The following is a 21022-nucleotide window of genomic DNA, read 5'->3' as shown; positions in this document are numbered from 1 at the left end:
TACAAATGGTCAGCAAGTTGAGTCAAGCAACTAAGACATGAAAGTGCAATAATGACTGAAATTACATTACCCTCCCCACAATCAGTATTATGGAACACATTTATTCAGTAATAACTCCAGTGGCGATACTGGAAAGGTTATCTCTTGCATTGTTCAAAGCATTGGCAATGATACTGGCACTACAGTGGGTAAACACCAACAAGTCCAAGGTGCTGGTATATTTTAGGAAGAATCCAGAGGACAGGTGATGATAGGGGTAAAAATATTGTATTGCAAGAAAGAATGCAAAGTCACATGAGTGCCTAGTAACATCATTCACTCAAAGACAGCTAACAAAGGGCCATGAAAATTGAAATATTGCACTATAAAGTTCAGTAAAGTATGTGTACAATGCATATGCACTTTTTCAAACAGATTTTAGAAAAGAAACTTTCTACCACTTTTCAACATGTTAGGTATGATGAAAGATACTTGAAGAGAAATCTTCATTTTTCTTGCGATCACTGTTTAGTTCTGCGAGGCTGGTGACCACGTGTCTTCACGGACAGCAGCTCTCGGAGTTGCTTCTATTAGCTCCGATTATTCTCATTGATGCTGGTTCCTGCCACTGGTTGAATCTGGACAGAGTCGAGGATTGGCTTAATGAGTTGACCAAAAGGACTGAAAACCAAGAGGAGAGGGAGAGGGAGAGAGAGAGAGCAACACAGAAAAAGTCCAGTTAGTTTTTGTTGTTCATTTTCACTCTTCCATTCAGAGGCACAAATGCCTCACTAGGATATAGGTCTCTTGGGCACAGGTGGTTTAACATTACTGTGGCCTAGAGTGAATGCAGGCAATGCTGCCAGCTACTCAAAGACATGCAGGATTATAGATGAATTGTTAAAATGGCGTGTGTGTGCGAGTGAGATAACTGAGAACTTATGTGAATGGGTGATCTGTGTAGTCTTGGTGGGCCGAATGGCCTGCCTCCATGCTGTAGGTTAAATTCAACTATAACAAAAGAGGGCCATCATAGCTCACATACATCCACCATTTCTAGTGTTGATCACTGTATTGCAGTCAGGATAGGGAATCCACACAGGCAGATAAGCCTACTGACCCCCCCTCCCTAGACCAGAGATATTTTGCCTAATTGTGTATAGCCAACAGGCCAAACTCAGGAACTTGGGTCTGCTTAGATCAGATAAATGTTACTTTTGCTCCCCGAGTCTTTAAAGTCCTGCAGTGCCCCAATGCAGAACAGTGCATTCAGAAGTGAACACAGCAAATAGCAGAATAACAAAAAAACAAGGGCAACAAGTACTCACGTTGATAAAACCTCAGAAGGCAGGTCTGTGATGTAGGATGGAATCTTCTTTCCAGTGAGAAACTGGGCCACTTCATTACTGAAGGTATTGCAGTTATGTTCAAAAAGCTTGTAGCATTCTCCCCTGTGTGCGGCAAAAAGGCTGAAGTTAAAGTTTCCACACAACAGTTAATCAGGTAAAGTAGAAGTTAAGATGCCCAGAAAGAGATCTCTTTGGCAACATTTCAATTGTTATGGTATTCATGTGTAGGAAGGAACTGCAGATGTTGGTTTAAACCAAAGATAGACACAAAATGCTGAAGTAACTCAGCGGGTCTGGTGGCCAAGTGTGAAGTCACTGCCTCAAAAAGGCTGGCAGTATCATCACAGACCCACACCATCCTGGCCACACACTCATCTCCCTGCTACCTCAGGTAGAAGGTACAGGAGCCTGAAGACTGCAACAACCAGTTCAGGAATAGCTACTTCCCCACAGCCATCAGGCTATTAAACCTGGCTCGGACAAAACTCTGATTATTGGTGGCCCATTATCTGCTATTTACACTTTATCAGTTTATTTGTTTATGTGTGTATATATTTATATTGTGGTATATGGACACACTGATCAGTTTTGTAGTAAATGCCTACTATGTTCTGTGTGCTAAGCAATAATTTCATTGTCCTATTAGGGACAAATGACAATAAACTCACAAACTTGAAAAGGAGATGGGTTGGTTGCATCTTTTCATCGTCCTTTGAAGACTAAAGAGCTGGCAGCACGGTAGAGTTGCTGCCTTACAGCGCTTGCAGCACCAGAGACCCAGGTTTGATCCCGACTACAGGTGCTGTCTGTACGGATTTTTTCTTTCTCCGCGTGACTGATTGGGATTTCCCCGAAATCTTCAATTTCCTACCACACTCCAAAGATGTACAGGTTTTCTAGATTAATTGGCTTGGAATAAATGTAAAAATTGTCGTGTGTGTGTGTGTGTGTGTGTGTGTGTGTGTGTGTGTGTGTGTGTGTGTGTGTGTGTGTGTGTGTGTGTGTGTGTGTGTGTGTGTGTGTGTGTGTGTGTGTGTGTGTGAGATAGTGTTAATGTGCAGGTATCGCTGGTCGGTGCGGACTCGGTGGGCCGAAGGGACTGCTTTTGGCACTATATCTCTAAATTAAACAAAACATGAAGAGTGCTAGCGCAATAAATATTTCAAATGGCATATCTGCCCGTGTCTGAACATGAGAAATAGAAGTTACAGTTAAAATGGTGCTGGAGAACTCCAGCAGACTGACGGTGACAGGTGGAGGAAATGGCATGTGTTATTCAAAGCCCTGTTTAATGTGATCAATCAAAATCTAATTCAATCAATCAAAATCTGCAGCAGATAAAGCAATTCTTGTGGAACTTTCCCATGGCGAGTCAACATTTTCAAGACAAGATTATGATAAAAAGGCTTTTAATAAATGCTGTGTTGACAAAAGTGCTGGAGAAACTCAGTGGGTGAGGCAGCATCTATGGAGCGAAGGAAATGGGCAACATTTCAGGCCGAAACCCTTTTAATAAATGCTGTTCAGTCTTCTGTGGCATGCAATTCCTTAATGGCAGCAAGGTGTAACATTCACATCCCCAGATTCTATATGGACTTACAATGCGGCAGATGGCAACATTTTTGGATATGAAGTGGTTTTGATTGCTAACTGTAGACCCACTTAATAGTTGGAAATTGAGAGGCAATGAAACATGTCTTGGTAAAAAAACGTTGCAGTGAAAAAAAAAAACGATATCGATAATACCCTTGTCTCTTACGAATACAGTTACCAGTTTCACTATAGGTGGCTATTGAAATTAACAAAAGATGCATAAAACCTAGATTTTTTTGATTTAAAAAAAAAATGTACATTTTGGCACTGTTCACGCTGCTAAAAGACATTTGGATGTTCTTGTGGAGACACAAGAAACCGCAAATGCTGGAAACTTGAGCAAAACACAAGGTTCTGGAATATCTCAGAGGATAAGGCAGCATCTGTGGAGGAAATAGATAGGCGTCGTTTTGGGTCGTGACCCTCCTTCCGTCATTGTGTTAGGAGGGAAGAAGCTGGAAAAAGATGGGTCAAAGCCTCGTAAGTAACAGATGGGCACCGACAAGAGGGGTAGGTATTATGCCTCTGCTCAAAACTACATGGTGCTAGGGTATACCACGTCTGTGCTTCGAGAACACAAGAAACAACTAGGAACTAACCTGAAGGACGACTCTCCCAAAGATGTTAAATAGTCCATGATTAATTCCTCAGTTACTTCTGTGGTACCAAGATCAACAACAGTGTCTGGTGGTCCAAGCAAGGTCCCACCCTGGGAATCGAATAAAGACAAACAATAAGACAACATGGCACAAAGGTGTAATTGGATCCAATAAAGGTACAAATGCTCTGCTTATTACCCTATCTCTGGATATCACCATATCCCAGTAATTTGTGGGAAGAGAAGAGCCAACAAGAACTGGAATCAAATTTTCAAATGATTCTGAGATTCAGATTCAGATTCAATTTTAATTGTCATTGTCAGTGTACAGTACAGAGACAACGAAATGCATTCTCGACCGGCAGCCACTGCACGGGGGCAGTAAACCTAAAGGAATGCAACGATGCAAGGTGTGGAGCCAACAATGCGATATTTCTTTCCAAAATACCGCTCCCTCTGTAGGTCACATGTAACCAAAACAACTCACATTACCTCATGACACAGGAGGAAGCCCATGTCAGCTCTTAGAGCAATCCCATCAATCTCATTACCACATTTATATTCTGTAATCTACTCTCCATTCTCATGTTTATGACGAATTAGCTAATCCCAGGAGAGCCGTCTGCTCAATATCCTGGTCAGGGAAAAGGAAATTGGCTAGGATTCCTGAACTTGATAACTGCAGTTCTGCCACAGTTGTTTTGAACATTAAATAAGAAAGTATAGATAGTTCTGAAATAACGCATGTTCAGCCATAATGTGAATTTGCACATAACAGGACTGATGAAATTTGGAACATTGTTGTATTATGGTTGGATATGAAGTGGTTTTGATTGCTAACTGTAGAACCACTTAATAGTCACGTTGGAAATTGAGAGGAAATGAAACGTGTCTTGGTAAAAAAAAAAGTCGCAGTGAAAAAAAAACCTATTTCCATAATACCCTTGTCTCATAAGAATACAGATACCAGTTTCACTGTAGGTGGCTATTGAAATTAACAAAAGATAGACACAGAGTAACTCAGCAGGACAGGCAGCAGCTCTGGAGAGAATGGGTGATGTTTCGGGTTGAGACCCTTCTTCAGACGTTAATTCAGTAATTGACAAATCACTTCTATTGACACTTGTGCAATGATACACTACTAAACAATGTAACTGTTTAGTTTTTAGTTTAGTTTAGTTTAGAGATACAGCGTGGAAACAAGCCCTTTGGCCCACCAAGTTCATGCCGACCTGTGATGACCTATTCACTAGCAGTATCCGACACACTAGGGATAATTTACAGAAGACAATTAACTTACAAACCCGCACATCTTTGGAGTGTGGGAGAAAACCGGAGCACCCGGATAAAACCCATGCTGTCTCAGGGAGAACATGCTAACTCTTTACAGACAACGGGGTCAGGAACGACCCCGGATCTCTGGCGCTATAAGGCAGCAACTCTATTGGTATGCCGCCCCTTTACGGCCGATTAGTACTTTTAGCTTGCAGTAATAAAATAAAATAATAAAATAAAATAAAAATAAATAAAAAGTCATCTGCTGCAATGTGATAGTCGCATTTCCAAGAAATCTCATGTCATACAAAAATAGAAACAAACAACTACAGATGCAAAAAAATAAATTTTAAAAATCGGGTTATAAAAACAATTGTTTCAATGGTGATGAAGGGGGCTTAGGGACTAGAGTTTCAGGGTCCAATAAGAGTTATTTTTCCCCTCAGGATTTTCAAAACTAGTTATATTAATAGTTACGGGTTTATATCTGTTCCTGAAAATACTACAGGCTGTGTGTACTTTGTTTAATAGAGTAACATTGCACATGAGTCAATAGAAGTGGAGTGCTTGTCAATTGTAATGGCCACCCTTGGTTGTGTTCTTAAGAGACATTGGTGTCTGCCAAGAGCAATTTATTCTGCTTGCCAATTTCCAACAGTTATAACCAATTAGCCGAGCGTAATGCAAATACCGTTTCCCAATTCATTGATCGCGTTATATCCAATTTGCATTATGGGAGCAGAACTATGTAGGAAGGAACTGCAGATGATTAAACCAAAGAGACACACAAAATGCTGGAGTAACTCAGCGGGACAGGTAGAATCTCTGGAGCGAAGTAATGGGTGACTTTTCGGGACAAGACCCTTCTTCAGACTAGTCGGAATAGCAGAACTGCCTCTATTAAACAGGGGCCTTCATTTCTAAAAATCCCGTGGGGGAGAAAAATAACTGGTGTAGAGTCAGAGTCTGAAACCCCGTTCTCTCCATTGACACGACTGTTTTTACAACACGATTTTCTGTAACCCGAGTTTTCTTAAGAATGAAACTATCGCATTATAGCAGAACTACCTGGACTGAAAGATGTGGACACAAATTTCAGGCGGATGTTGTGTTTGTTGGGTGGAATCAAGGTAGGAAAACAAGTACCCGTGCATCTATAGAAACAAGCAGGGGCAGATGTCACTAGCACTTTGTATTTTACTGATGGGGTAATAGATCACCAGAGCAGAATTCCATGGTGTAGGGGAGAAATGGAGACCGTCTCCTTAATTTTCTAAAATATTTATTTTTAAAAAGGAAGGTGGAAGTATTAACTACTGGGGTGCTGATTTTGGATGATCAGCCATAATCATATTGAATGGCAGTGCTGGCTCGAAGGGCCGAATGGTGTACTCCTGGCACCTATTTTCTATGTTTCTACCATTAGAAAATAATGAGTGGTTCAAGGTCACGTTTGCCCAGTTGGGCAGGATGGGAGTTTTGTCCAGAGATGCTGCATTGGCTAGATGGCAGGATTTCCGTATGTGTCAACCAGTAAATCAACTGAAACAGAGCGAGTCTATACCGAAGCAAATATTTCTGTAAAAGATAAGAATACACTTACCGGCTGACAGTTCGCGATTCCACCAGAACCATAGAAGAACTCTTCTCCGTTCACAACTATTGCAGTATGCCTGAGAGGACCAGAAACAAAAGGTTTTTAATATATTAAAATATAGGTTCATAAACAACACTATTACAGATAAAATATTTTGAAAAATGAAAATGAATTAACTCACCATATTCCATCAAGTTGTTTTCCTGTTGAAGACAAGAAAAAAACAGCAATTGATGAACAGAATTATAAGGCCATTCTATTCACCATCTCTCCCCTCAATTTTATATCACAATTATATATCCCTCTCGGCAAACACCGTTTCAAATAAAAAAACTCAGGCTTATGCAATCCTTCCCCATGGCTACAGATTTTCATTCTCAGCAATGTCATCGTAAATCCCTCACAAAATTAATAATCCCATTACTAGAAAGTATTGCTGTGGCTGGAACGGTGCACATTTCAAGTGTAACCTTCACGCTCCTATACTCAGAGACTTGACTAATGATGGGTAAGTATCAGATAATCATCATATAAAATGTAATACATAGGCATTAGTCTTTATTCTTGATCCTTGATTAAAGGATCAAAGCTATTTTGAAGAAAAAGGGAGAATTAATTAGGTCAAACATGGTATAGGTTTTAATGGGTAGATTATAGTAATAAGAGAAAGAAAAGTAGATGTGGCATTTTAGTGACTCAAGATTCTTGAAAAGGAAATGCCAAAAATGAGTGTGGAATAATGCACTTAGAGCTGAAGAAAGGATTACAGTTCAAGAAGCACTTAACTCTGGTCCTGACTTAATTAATTTAAAATTAGAACATTAGCAGGTGAGAAATATCAGATTTACATATACTTTTTTTTAAAGTAAGTTCTTTTAATATCCATTCTCTTCTACAACAGAGGTACTTGTGGACATGTACTTTTGGCCTCCAAAATATTAACAGAGTGGCCATTCTGATGGGAGCTTTAAATTGAAAATGATAGGATACATGGCAGATTGACATATGACCTTGATTCAATCTGTGGTTACTTGCTCTTTACAAATGACCATCAAGGCAAGGTTCTGATAGCTGTAGGTGCCTGTAAACCTCAGCATGGGTGAGATAGGTGAAAAGTTACTAAAGTCACCTGAATCTCAAGCTATGTCACTGACTTGAATAGTCATGAATGTGTCCTCACCCTCAACATGTTTTGACCTCCTGGGATTTCCCCTATGGTGTGCAACCTGCTTGTCAGTTTCATACAGCTGGACAGTTTGCCAGGATATCTTAAAAGGGCAGCTTGAAATGAACAATCATTGTCCAGTTAGAGCCATGCAGATACCATACCAAGCACAAGAGGCAGGATGAAATGCCAATATTTGTTGTCACACTTTTTAATTCCTGACATTTTTGGTAAAAGATTTTTCAAATTCACAGTTGGCCACAGTGAGACTTCAATTTGAAATTGCCAGATTACTAGTGCAAAATAGATGAATTGTGCAGTACAATATACAATACAATATGGTTTTATCCATCACCATTACTACAGAACTGTACCCAATACAATATATATGTGAATTAGATTCAGGTCAGATTTTGGTTACTTTTGCTTGTTGTGGATTATGATTATTACTAATTCATTGCATCATTTTTCAATAGGGGCCCATTACAGCCTGTGTTGCAAACAATGAGAGGCACAGACCATAATAACCAGGAAACACATCCAAGAGTAAAACAGGTTAGGATTGTTCATCCACTTCACTGGTTGTATTACATAATAATACACCCAATGTGCATGCACTTCCTCAGCTAATGATCTCCGAATCAAAACTTGCTTGTGGACCATACCTCTGGGTTTATTTTAAATAAATTTGATTTACTGGAGCAACAACTTGTCCCTCATATGCCAGAACATTTTCCTTAGTACACAAAATATTCCCTTCATGATTAAAGGACTGCTATCTTTATGTGGACAATAAACTAGACATAGAAAGTCCTTCACCCCTGGTCTTGTTCTACCTTTCAATTAGGCCCAACAAATTAATTATTCCTCCATGACCCAACAAAAATGTATTGATACCTTTACCCTAGGATCCCCATCTCTTTGGAGAAAGTGCTGCAGATTTTTCCTTCCTTTCGACGAGGAAGAAATTGCTTCCCGATTCACTTTATCAAGACCTAGCTCTTCTTTTGAAGTGACCCCATTCTTTATTCCCACAGCACATATCCATCCTTCTAAATACTCGTTAACAGTTACAGCTTCTCCCCCTCCCCAGTCTGCAACACTCAAGTGAATAGAACATAGAAACATAGAAAAATACGCCATTCGGCACTTCGAGCCAACACCGCTATTCAATTTGATCACGGTGGATCATCTAAAATCAGTATCCCGTTCCTGCTTTTTCCTCCATATCCCTTGATTCCTTTAGCCCCAAGAACTAAATCTAACTCTTTCTTGAAAACAACCATTGAATTGGCCTCCATTGCCTTACGTGGCAGAAAATTCCAGATTCACAATTCTCTGGGTGAAGAGGTTTTTCCTCACCTCAGTCCTAAATGGCCTACCCCTTATTCTTAAACTGTGACCCCTGGTTCTGGACTCCCCCAACATCAGGAACAAATTTCCTGCATTTAGCCTGTCCAATCCAATTTAATATGTTTCTATAAGATACCCTCTCATCCTTCTAAATTCCAGTGAATACAAGCCAAGTCGACGCATTCATTCATTATATGTCACCCCGCCATCCCGGGAATTAACCTGGTGAACCTACCCTGCACTCCCTCAATAGCAATAATGTCCTTCCTCAAATTAAGAGACCAAAATGGCACAATACTCCAGGTCTCACCAGGGCCCAGTACAACTGCAGTAGGACCTCCTTGCTCCTAAACTCAAATCCTTTCGCAATGAAGGCCAACATGCCATTAGCTTTTAAGAGGGAACTGCAGATGCTGGAGAATCGAAGGTTACACAAGGTTATACGAAGGAGGGTCTGAAGAAGGGTTTCGGCCCGAAACGTTGCCTATTTCCTTCGCTCCATAGATGCTGCTGCACCCGCTGAGTTTCTCCAGCTTTTCTGTGTAACATGCCATTAGCTTTCTTCACTGCCTGCTGTACCTGCAAGCTAACTTTCAGCCAATACAAGCCAAGGTTATGCAAAGTGCTTTCATAATTTAACCCTCTAGTGCACTTCAGGTTATCTTTTTAATTTTTTGTAATCAACTTCTCTAATTAGATAATAAGTCTTTAAAGTTATCTGGAAAATGAAGTTCTGCGGCTCAACCAAACCAGTTTGGCATCCCACACAATCTCAAGCTGAGTTTTCAACTCCACATCCCTTCACACAAAGGTTGTTCCATTCAACTGTCAAAGCATCAGTTGTCTCCATTTGCTTCAGTTTATCACCAAAACTGTCAACCGTACATTTGTTACCCGAACTGTTCCAATGCTTTCCTGACCAACCTGCCTCGCTTCTCTTCAAAATGAAATGAAGCCATAGTATTGACAACTTCCCTTCTCAGCCTCCATGTTACTTAGTATTGACAGCTCTCCGAGATACAGTCCGTTTTCAAAACCAGCCGATATCACCTTCCTCAGGGAAGAATCTGTTTCTAACAGCTACAACCTTTCAAATCTTCCCTTTCCAAGTCCTTGAACAATTAGCAGCCTCTGAAATCTGCCCTTCTCATTCAGTTGTAATGAATTGCTTTGTCCTGGTTTACACTGTTGCAGTAGTACTGTGTTGACTCTGCTCGATATAATTGATAACCCATATGATTGTGACAAAGGCAATCTACAACCCAGTGCCCCTTTCAACATGGCCAGCATTTTGAACAGCAATTCCGTCATCAACACGACCTAGATATTACCAGACCTGCACTTCCATTGTTCTAGATAGACACAAAAAGCTGGAGTAACTCAGCGGGACAGGCAGCATCTCTGGAAAGAAGGATGGGTGACGTTTCGGGTCGAGACCCTTCTTCAGTCTTCAGTAACTCAGCGGAACAGGCAGCATCTCTGCAGAGAAGGAATGGGTGACGTTTCGGGTCGAGACCCTTCTTCAGACTTCAGTACCTCAGTGGGACAGGCAGCATCATGGCAGAGGAATGGGTGACGTTTCGGGTCGAGACCCTTCTTCAGGCTGAAGGGTCTCGACCCGAAACGTCACCCAGGCATGCTGTTTGTCCCGCTGAGTTACTCCAGATTTGTGTCTATTTAAACCAGCATCTGCAGTTCCTTCCTACACATCCTTCCAATGTTCTATCTTGTTAGGTGTCTCTCCTCCTTTAACCTCTCCACCTCTTTTCTCTCTTCTCCATTCCCTTTAACATCCCAGTCAATCTATAAATTCACTGCACTTTTCAGTCATTTGGCCAAGGTTTGGATCACTACCCCAAAAATAACTTTTAGTGATTACATAATATTTCTTAACAACTCTGAGGGGCAAGGATAGATCTTTGTTATTTTAAAGATACTAAGAAAATGAATGTTGTTGTTAAAGTTAATATTGTAGGATTTGCAGATGCCCAACTTGCCCCGGAGTCCTTCATCCCACTTGTTCATTTACTCCTCTGAATCTGACCATCTATACAGTCATGATTTTAATCACTTGCTCATCGATTAACATTCTCCAGATGATCTGTGGTCCGAAGCTCTATAATTATCCCGTTAAGCTATTTTTCGCGACCCAAAACGTCACCCATTCCTTCTCTCCAGAGATGCTGCCTGTTCCGCTGAGTTACTCCAGCTTTTTGCTTCTAGGTTTAAACCAGCATCTGCAGTTCCTTCCTGCACATTCCTTTAAATGTGCCACCATTTCCTTAATGGACTCTGTGCCTAATAATACAAGAAACTGCACCTTCCTGTTCCTCTCACCCCACATGGTTCTGCTCACAATTTGTAATTGGGACGAGAAGTTCATTGACAAATAGTGCCTGGCCAGTTCCAGAACAGGGCAATTCCACCTGATGCTATTTGCGTCAGGTTCACTTACACAGGTCAAATGCCAATCCACTGTGATCATGCCCTGTCATAGCAGTGATATGAATCTTTAAAAAAAAAAAGAGTACAAGGCCTCTGGCTGATGAATAAGCAACTAGAAGGCTAAAACTGTAGATCTACAGGGAATAATTAAGAGATTTTAAAAATAAAAATGGATCCATAAAAAAGTAGAATGCAAGAGCTGTCAAGTTTCTTTTTATGGCTTTTCTTTTAAAACAGTAAGGAAATGTTGGTGAATGACAACCAAGAGCTGTGACTGACAGGAAGGCAGGCATAGGGGCACAAAGTGCTGAGTAACACAGCAGGTCAGGCAATATTTCTGGGGAACATGGATAGGTGACGTTTCAGAACCAGTCCCATCTTCAGACTGATTGCGGGGATGGGGTGAGAGAGAAGAAAGCTGCAAAAAGCAGAGAGGCGGGACAAAGTGTAGCTGGAAATAGGTTAACACAGGCGAGGAGGTAGTTATCAGGCAGATAGGTGGAACAAATGCCAGAGAAATGAACAGAAGATAATAACAGAAGGAAAGTATTAGGAGGGGAAGGAAAGTATCAGGAGGGGAAGGAAAGTATCAGAAGGGGAAGGTACGAGGAGAAGGTACACAAAAAAGCTGGAGAAACTCAGCGGGTGCAGCAGCATCTATGGAGCGAAGGAAATAGGCAACATTTCGGATCGAAACCTTCTTCAGAGGAGAAATAGGCAGGTGTCCAGGTGGGGCAAGGGGAAAAAAAGGTTTGAGGATTTGATTAAAAAAATCACCTAAAATTGGTGAATTCAACATTCATGCAGTTGGGTTGTAAGCTATCCAAACAGAATATGAGGCCAGATCTTTTTCTTGTTCTATAAAGTCAATGGTTCAGTCTAAAGTCTTATTATGACTTTCAAAAAAGAGACATCCGAAGGAACTTTATCCACAAGTTATTCTGAGGTACAGAGACAGTTTTACAGAAGCTATATTGCCTCCAGTGCAATCACACGGAAGCAGTGAACAATGATTAAGCTACTCTTGATGGCTGAAAGGAAAGCATTGGACTGTTCAAACCGAGATCTCCGTTCATGTTGCTATACGAATACAATGACTATTCTGTGAATGAATACAACGCAGCTACTAATCTATAGTCAGTAATATTGCAAATAAGTCACACAAGTCATTTTCCACTCTAAGGGGAAAAAAAATCATAAAATGCAAATACTGATTAGACACCATATAACTACTAAGTTCCAGTTTCTTTTTGTGTCAAAATTGGTTACGATTTTGGGATCAAACAAACAGAATAGCACTTTTCTCCCTTTTGCAGAATACTACCTAGCAAGAGAGTTAGGGGCAGAGTTCTTTTTAACATGAAAGCTGTTAAAAAAGAAAATTCAAGAAATATGTGGCAGTCCTCTTCACATTGGCTTTCGCTTTCCCTTTTCAGATAATAAAGTTTTCAGACAAAGTTCCAGTGATGTCCAAATAATCTTTTGCCAGCTGTTTCGATGGTGATGCCAAGTAGATTAGCAAAGGGGAAAGAGTCATGGAAGAGCGAAAGGGCAATGACCTCTGACATGAAACGAACTCTCAATCCTGGTTAAAAAACATGGGACTGCTGGAGTCACTCAGAGGGACAGGCAGCATCTGTGGAGGGGAAAGGTGTCAGGGGTATATATATAGGGAGAAGGCAGAAAAATGGGGCTGAGAGGGAAAGAAAGATCAGCCGTGATTGAATGGCGGAGTAGACTTGAATGTGCTTAATCTGATTCAGTCAACTTAATCTGATCCTAGAATTTATGATCAGTCTGAAGAAGGATCTCGACCCGAAACGTCACCCATCCCTTCGTTCCATAGATGCTGCCTTGTCCCTCTGAGTTTCCCCAGCATTTTTGTCTGCCTAGAATTTATGTTTCGGGTCGGGACCCTTCTTCCATCACTCGGTGCGACCATTTGCTCATCATTTTAAACACTGACACCTGTCGTGTTAACACCATTTAACGTAGCTATTAAAGCAGGGCTCGATTCCAATACAGTTCACGTTATATTTTAAAGCAAAACAAAACACAAGACGGAAGAAGGGTCTCGACCCGAAACATCACCCATTCCTTCTCTCCAGAGATGCTGCCTGTCCCGCTGAGTTGCTCCAGCGTTTTGTGTCCGTCTACCTTCGGTGTAAACCAGCACCTGCAGCTCCTTCTTACAGGTGCTGGTTTTACGGATCGGTTTTGACAGCTCATCCTCCACACATGGTCCAGCAACAAATGAATATGCCATATGCGAGATAAAAGATTATTTGTTTAAATATAAATGCACGTCGCGGCCTAGACACGGTAACCCCCCCCCCCCCCCCGGCCTCGATTTTCCCCACCCCGCGTCTTGCCGGCGATGACTTACCGAGCATGAAGGGGCTGAACTGTCGAGCGAGGCCGCGGGAGAGGTCGTAGACGTAGAGTTTGACGGGGTGCGGCGCCGTCTCCATCGCGGGCGGACTCGCTCACTCGGAGCCGGCTTCACTGTGAGAGCGGAGCGGGGCGGGCGGGCAGACTCGCTCGACGCCGGCGGCGGTTTCACTGTGAGCGCGGGGCGGGCGGGCGCTACCGCACCCGGGGGGGGGGCCTCGCAATGAAGCATTTACGGAGACCCCCCCCCCCCCTTCATGCCGTCACAATTCACTGGCCACGCCTCCCGTTCATCAGCCCACCGACACTCCCCTCACTGACCATTGGTCACTCCTGCTGCCAATCAAGGATTTGTCCCGCCTTCCTTCACATTGCTCATAAACTATTGGTCAGGCATTCAGTCCATCAACGACTAATTACGCCCCCTTTATGCGTCACCAACTATTGGTCACGCCTCCTATTCATCGATGACTTGGCGCCGCCCACCGACACTCCCCTCACGGACCATTGATCGGCCTGACTGTCCATCAATGACTTGGACCTGCCCCCTTCATGTCGTCACAAACCAACGGCTTCTGTCACCACTTCTGTCCATCAACGACGGGTCACGCCCCCTTCATGCGTCACAAACTATCCCTCCCTCTGTCCATCGACAACTGGTTACCGCCCCCTCTCACCACCGTCACAAGCCATTGGTCACGTCACCCGTCCATCAACGACTTAGACCCGCCTCCTTCATACCGTCACAAACCGGTCGTCACGCCTACTCTCACTCCCATCACGCCCATTGGTCACGCCTCCCGTCCATCAACTACGTGGACCCGCCCCCTACAGGCAATATTTGTAACAACTTGACGCTGGTTACATCAGCTATATATATAGATATGCCATTTATTGAATCAGAACAGAATCAAGATCAGAATCAAAATCAAATTATATTCCCCAAGTATGTTTTGTAATAATAATAATAATAATCGGGAAGCAGCTATTTGAGTTTGTCCTGATTTGATGCACCTATAGCGCCTTCAAGACAAACAAGGACTTTGGTGACCTGCTAAGGCAAGGTTTCCAGCAGGTAGAGGAAAAACCAATGATCCTCTGCGCTGTCCTGGAATGAAAATAAATGTAGTAGAGACATGAGCTAGAGTAGGTTGTGCTTCACCCTCAGGAAGTGCAGCCGCTGCTGAGCCTTCTTGATGACCGCTGTCGTGTTGTCCGTCCAGGAATTCAGCCGCGATTCCGAAAACGCACATAATAGGGGGACTAAGTCGGTGCTGTGCCTCCAAGTCGACAATAATGAGCACAGATGTCAAAAGGGTAGGCTGCCTCGGGGACACAGTGGGGCTACGATGCGGTTGGTTGTGGGCCGGCAGTCGTAGGTGTAGAGACAATAAGAGGGGGCTTAGCACACAGCCCTGTGGGGGGTCTTGGAGGCGGCGGGACTGGAAGACGGTGAGGGACACGGAATTGCGGATCAGTTTACCAATGAGGATGGGGGATGGGAGTTCCAGAGCCTGGGAGCTGCCCTGGGAGAAGGCTCTTCTGTGTCTGTTTTGGCGATAAGCCCCAAAACTGCGGAGGACCAATCTCTCGAAGCACTTCGTGATTACCGGAGTGAGGGCAACAGGACGGTAGTCATTAAGGCTGGTGATGGGAGACTTCTTCGGCACAGGGACGAATCAGTATCAGAATCAGAACAGAATCAGGATCAGAATCAAAATCAAAGTATATTCGCCAAGTATGTTTTGTAATAATAATAATAATAATAATAAATTTTATTTATGGGCGCCTTTCAAGACACAAGGACACCTTACAAAAATTTAGCAGGTAGAGGAAAAACATGTAAGGGGAATGATGACTAGTACACAAGTAAAGACTGAATTCAATTCAAATTCTATGAGGATTGAGGGACCAGTGAAAAGGGAGAGGGGGGAGGGGGCTAATCAGGATAGGCAGAGGTGAAGAGATGGGTCTTGAGGCGCCTTTCAAGACACAGGGGTGAGGGTGAGGGGACACGGAATGCGGATCAGTTGGGGGGGATTCCCGAGCCAAGATGGGAGCTGCCCTGGGGCTTGTCCCCAAAGGAGGTTGGACTTGAGGATAAGGATTTTGGATCGGTGATCCGTGGGAGGATGGGATATGGGGGGGCCAGATGGTGGAGGGCTTTGTAGGTGAGGATAAGGATTTTGTCGGTGATCCGGTGGGAGATGGGAAGCCAGTGAAGTTGTTTGAGGACTGGAGTGATGTGATGCCAGGATTTAGTGTGGGTGATGAGTCGAGCGGCTGCGTTCTGGACCAGTTGGAGTTGGTTGATGTAGGTGGAGCTGATGCCAAGGAGAAGTGAGTTGCAATAGTCCAATCGGGAGGAGATGAAGGCATGGATGAGTCTTTCAGCAGCGGGAGGTGTGAGAGAGGGTCTGAGTTTGGCGATGTTGCGGAGATGAAAGTAGGAGGTTTTAATGACATGGCGGATATGAGGCTCAAGGGAGAGGGTGGAATCAAAGATCACGCCAAGGTTGCGGGCCTGGGGAGATGGGGAGATGTAACATACGAGGAATTACATAAATTACCTGTTTCAGTAATACAAACGCCCAAATACGAAGGAGGCTGCAGAAAGTGGTGGATGTTGCCAAGTCCATCAGGGGTACTGATCTGTGTAGGAAGGAACTGTATATGTTGGTTTAAATCGAAGATAGACACAAAATGTTGGAGTAACTCAGCGGGGCAGGCAGCATCTCTGGAGAGAAGGAATGGGTGACGTTTCGGGTCGAGACCCTTCTTCAGACTGGTCTCCCACCCCTCCCCTACCCTATAAAGGAAATGGTGCCTCAAGAAGGTGGTTATTTCTTCAAATATCCACTCACCACCTTAGCCACCCTCACAACTCGCTGCTGCCATCGGGAAGGTGGGGACAGGCGTTTGAGAAACATGACCTCAAAAAGCAAAAACCCAACAAAAAGCTTTTCACTGTACCTCGGTACACATGACAATAAACTAAACAAACTGAACTGAACCTCAATTGTCATCTTCAATGTTCAATGGTTGGTTCAATGGTACTTTATTGTCATAGGTGCCTATGTACGGTGAGATTCCTATTTTGCTACCAGTTCAGTAAAAATCTTATTATACATAGGCACAATCATACTCAAGCACAAGACTGTCAGAACAGTAGATAAGACCAAGGCAACACACAACAGTTAATCTCCCCCTACTACAAACAGGCTGAAGAAAGGCCCTGACTCAAAATGTTGCCTGTTCTCTTCGCAGATGCTGCCTGAGTTACTCCAGGACTTCAAGAAGGAACTGCAGATGCTGGAAAATCGAAGGAAAATCGAAGGAAATAGGCAACGTTTTGGGCCAAAACCCTTCTTCAGACTGAAGAAGGGTTTCGGCCCGAAACATTGCCTATTTCCTTCGCTCCATAGATGCTGCTGCACCCGCTGAGTTTCTCCAGCATTTTTGTGTACCTTCTTACTCCAGGACTTTGTGTTTTGCTCAAGTTTCCAGCGTCTGCAGTTCTATGGATCTCCACTAATCGCCCTTTGCCTCCTGTCGCTGAGCCAACAAAATTGAAGCTGGCTTGTAACCAAAGATCTATGATCTTTGCTTGATACATTCCCTTCAATCCCATGGGCTTCATTGAGGGAGTTTTGCAAACAGACTTTTGCATCTAATTCCTGGCTAGGTTCCAGTGGGTGTCCCTCGTTCTCTGATTCTATTTCTCTCAAAGTTGGCTTTTTTTTTTTAATAAGGGTGTACATTTCCTAAGAGTCAGCAAAGCAACATTGGTGTTAATCAAAGCCTCCTGCATTATAACGAGCCTTTAAAATTCTGTTTTGGGAAAAGATGAAAGAACTCTCATGAAAGGCTAAGCAAATATATCCATTGTTTCCTGCTGCATCAGCAGAAAGAACAATAACAGATTTATAAACCAGCTGAATATTTCAGGGCACTTCACAGGGGGGTTAGCAAACACATTTTGTCACAGAGACACAAGAGAAGACATAAACAGCATCACAGTGGAGCAGCAGGCAGTGCAGCTACATCACAGCTCAAGTCACCCGAAGGGAGACACAAAAAGCTGGAGTAACTCAGCGGGTCAGGCACCATCTCTGGTGAAAAGGAATAGGTGAAGTTTCGGTCGAGACCTTTCTTCAGACTGAGAATCAGGGGAATGGGAAACGAGAGATATAGATAATGATATGGAGAGATATAGAACAAATGAAAGAAATGCAAAAAAGTAATGATGATCAAGGAAAAGGTCCATTGTTGGCTGTGGGCTAGGAGATAACGTGTATTAAAGATAATGAAAATCAACAAGACAACAGTGAAACTAGTATAATGACTAGGGTGGGGGAGGGACGGCGAGGGAGGGGATGCAAGGGTTACTTGAAGTTGGAGAAATCAATATTTGCAAGAGTTACTTGAAGTTTGATCCTGACTTCTGGTGCTATCTGTGTGGATTTAGCATCTTTAGAGTTTGGACATACATAGTGGAATCATATTCTTGCCCGCCGAGTATGCACTGACCAGCGATCACCCTGTAGACAAGCACTATCCTACTACACACGAGGGACAATATACAGAAGCTAATTAACCTACAAACCTGTACGTCCTTTGAGTGTGGTAGGGACCTGAATCAACAGAAATCCCAGGCAGTCACGGGAGAGCATACGAACAGCAAGAATAAGTGGTAAGCCATTTAGAACAGAGACGAGGAAACACTTTTTCACACAGAGTTGTGAGTGTGGAATTCTCTGCCTCAGATGGAGGCAGGTTCTCTGGATACATTCAAGAGAGAGCTAGATAGGGCTCTTAAGGATAGTGGAGTCAGGGGATATGGGGAGAAGACAGGAACGGGGTACTGATTGGGGATGATCAGCCATGATCACATTGAATGGCGGTGCTGGCTCGAAGGGCCGAATGGCCTACTCCTACACCTATTGTCTATTGTCACCCATAGTCAGGATCGAACCCGGGTCTCTTGATGCTGTGAGGCAGCAACTCTACTGCTGTGTATAGTTCTGGTCACACCGCAGCCTGACATGCTGAGTCTTTTTTTTTAAAACCACCATCTCCAGTTGCTTGTGTCTCCATGTGTTGAAGGATGTTGAGAAGGGTTGGCAGCTATCAACTGGATTAGTCGAAAGGTCTCTCACCGTCACCTTAACTGTACAATCCGATACAATCACTCCACTTTTTTAAATCTCTTTCTACCTGTCTTACTTGTGTTTGGCTTGTGTGGTATTATCTAAATTGATTAGACAGCACACAAACAAAAGCTTTTTACTGAATGTCAGCGCTCGTGACAATAATAAGCCTAAACCGCGGCAACATTTTGCTTAAGTATTCTCCAGGAATGCAATCCTTGTGCAGTCTGCAGCGATGAGCATCAAGACAAAGGAGGGCATCAAGCCAGAAGACAGGTCCCAAAGATGCTGCCTGACAAGCTGAGTTACTCCAGCCCTGACTTTGTGTCTTTATTCATCAAGACAAAAACACACACACTGGTTCTTCCTAAAAACATTGAAAAGGCAGCAACTTTTAAATATGCTCCCCCCGTTAACAAATTTGGTGTTTTGCCAACAACGAGGTCGATTTTTTATACACCAGTGTTGAACCATGCTGGCAACATTTGCCACTGTCAATGCTTGGCCAGAGTTGGGCACCATGTATTATGGATAGACACAAAAAGCTGGAGTAACTAACCAGGATAGGCGGCATCTCTGGAGAGAAGGAATGGGTGACGTTTCGGGTTGAGAACCTTCTTCAGACCCGACCCGATCCGACCGGAAATGTCACCCATTCCTTCTCTGCAGAGATGCTGCCCGTCCCGCTGTGTTCAGCTTTTTGTGTCGTTCTTTGGTTTAAACCAGCATCTGCAGTTCCTTCTTGCACACCAGGTATTATGGACCAGATATATCTGCCTAGGGGTTGGCAGATGAATAGGGGGGTGAGGAGGAGGGCAAAGGATAGTTGCAAGGGAAAGGTTTTCACCTTGGCAGCAGTTGTGATCTGGAACTCATGGTCTAGAAGGATGGGTAAAACAAAAGAGAGTGCTTTAAATCAGTAGGGCCCCAGAGAGACTAATGTGCAGACTTTGGGGGAAGAAGTAGAACAATGGGACTGATTGATTGATTAATACAGCATGGAAACAGGCCATTCAGCCCATCTAGTCCACGCCGACCATCAATCACCTGTTCACACCAGTTCTATGTCATGCCACTTTCGCATCCATTCCCTACACATCAGAGGCAATTTACAATTAACCTACAAACCCACATGGCTTTGGGATGTGGGAGGAAACTGGAGCACCCGGAGAAAACCAGCACGGTCACAGGGAGAACATGCAAACTCCACACAGAGCTGGTTACGCTACTGGAAACTAGCATTGATTTCCTGAGCGAAATGGTCTTACTCGGTGCATTAATAATTCACGCATAGCTGCAAACCGCAAATCCACTTGTGCACCAATAATGTGTAAGAAAGAACTGCAGATGCTGGTTTAAATCGAAGGTAGACACAAAATGCTGGAGTAACTCAGCGGGTGAGGCAGCATCTCTGGAGAGAAGGAATGGGCGACGTTTTGTGTCGAGACCCAGACTGAAGAAGGGTCTCAACCCGAACCATCGCCCATTGCCTCATCCGCTGTGTGCACCAATAATGAACCATTCTCGAACCAAACCATCCAGGCAAGAGGAAAAAAAGGACACAAAGTGCTGGAGTAAGTCAGCGGAACAGGCAGCCTCACTGGAGAACATGGATAGGTGATGTTTTGGGTTGGGACCCTTCTTCAGATGTCACCTATCCAGGTTCTCCAGAGATCCTCGTCTGACCAGCCGAGTTACACCAGCACTTAGTGTCCCTTGTGTAAGAAGGAACTGCAGATGCTGGTTTACACTGAAGATAGACACAAAGAGCTGGAGTAACTCAGCAGTTCAGGCAGCATCTATTGAGAACCTGAAGATCTGTCTGAAGAAAGGTCTAAACCTAAAACGTCACCTATTCCATTTCTCCAGAGATGCTGCCTGAAACGCTGAGTTACTCCAGCTTTTTGTGTCCATCTACTTAAGAGGAAAAAAATGGAGGTCAGAAAAAGGGTTCCCTCATTACTTACAAAGATATTTGTGACAATTTACAATGGCTATTTAAATAAGCAATAGGAAGACTAAGAAGGGAAATACTTCACAATGCAGTATATGGTAGGGCCCTAGGGAGTGTGGAGTCAGTGAAACCTCAATGATCCCAGGAGGTGGCAGCACAGGCAGACAAGGTAG

At 43.5% G+C, this 21022-nt stretch overlaps 1 protein-coding gene across 1 annotated transcript; it reads right to left on the bottom strand.

The window, feature by feature from the left end:
• Positions 1-250: 250 nt before the first annotated feature.
• desi1a (desumoylating isopeptidase 1a) lies at positions 251-13970 on the bottom strand. The gene is made up of 6 exons (XM_055663192.1): positions 13741-13970; positions 6573-6594; positions 6398-6467; positions 3521-3630; positions 1308-1430; positions 251-660 (listed from the first exon to the last, which is right to left on the bottom strand). The coding sequence occupies exons 1-6, from the start codon at positions 13823-13825 to the stop codon at positions 570-572; spliced, it is 501 nt and encodes a 166-aa protein (XP_055519167.1). The 5' UTR covers positions 13826-13970; the 3' UTR covers positions 251-569.
• Positions 13971-21022: the final 7052 nt, after the last annotated feature.

The sequence above is a fragment of the Leucoraja erinacea genome, chromosome 37 (assembly GCF_028641065.1).
Source record: "Leucoraja erinacea ecotype New England chromosome 37, Leri_hhj_1, whole genome shotgun sequence".
Taxonomy (NCBI): Eukaryota; Metazoa; Chordata; class Chondrichthyes; order Rajiformes; family Rajidae; genus Leucoraja; species Leucoraja erinaceus.
This window is presented reverse-complemented; position numbering and strand designations above follow the sequence as displayed.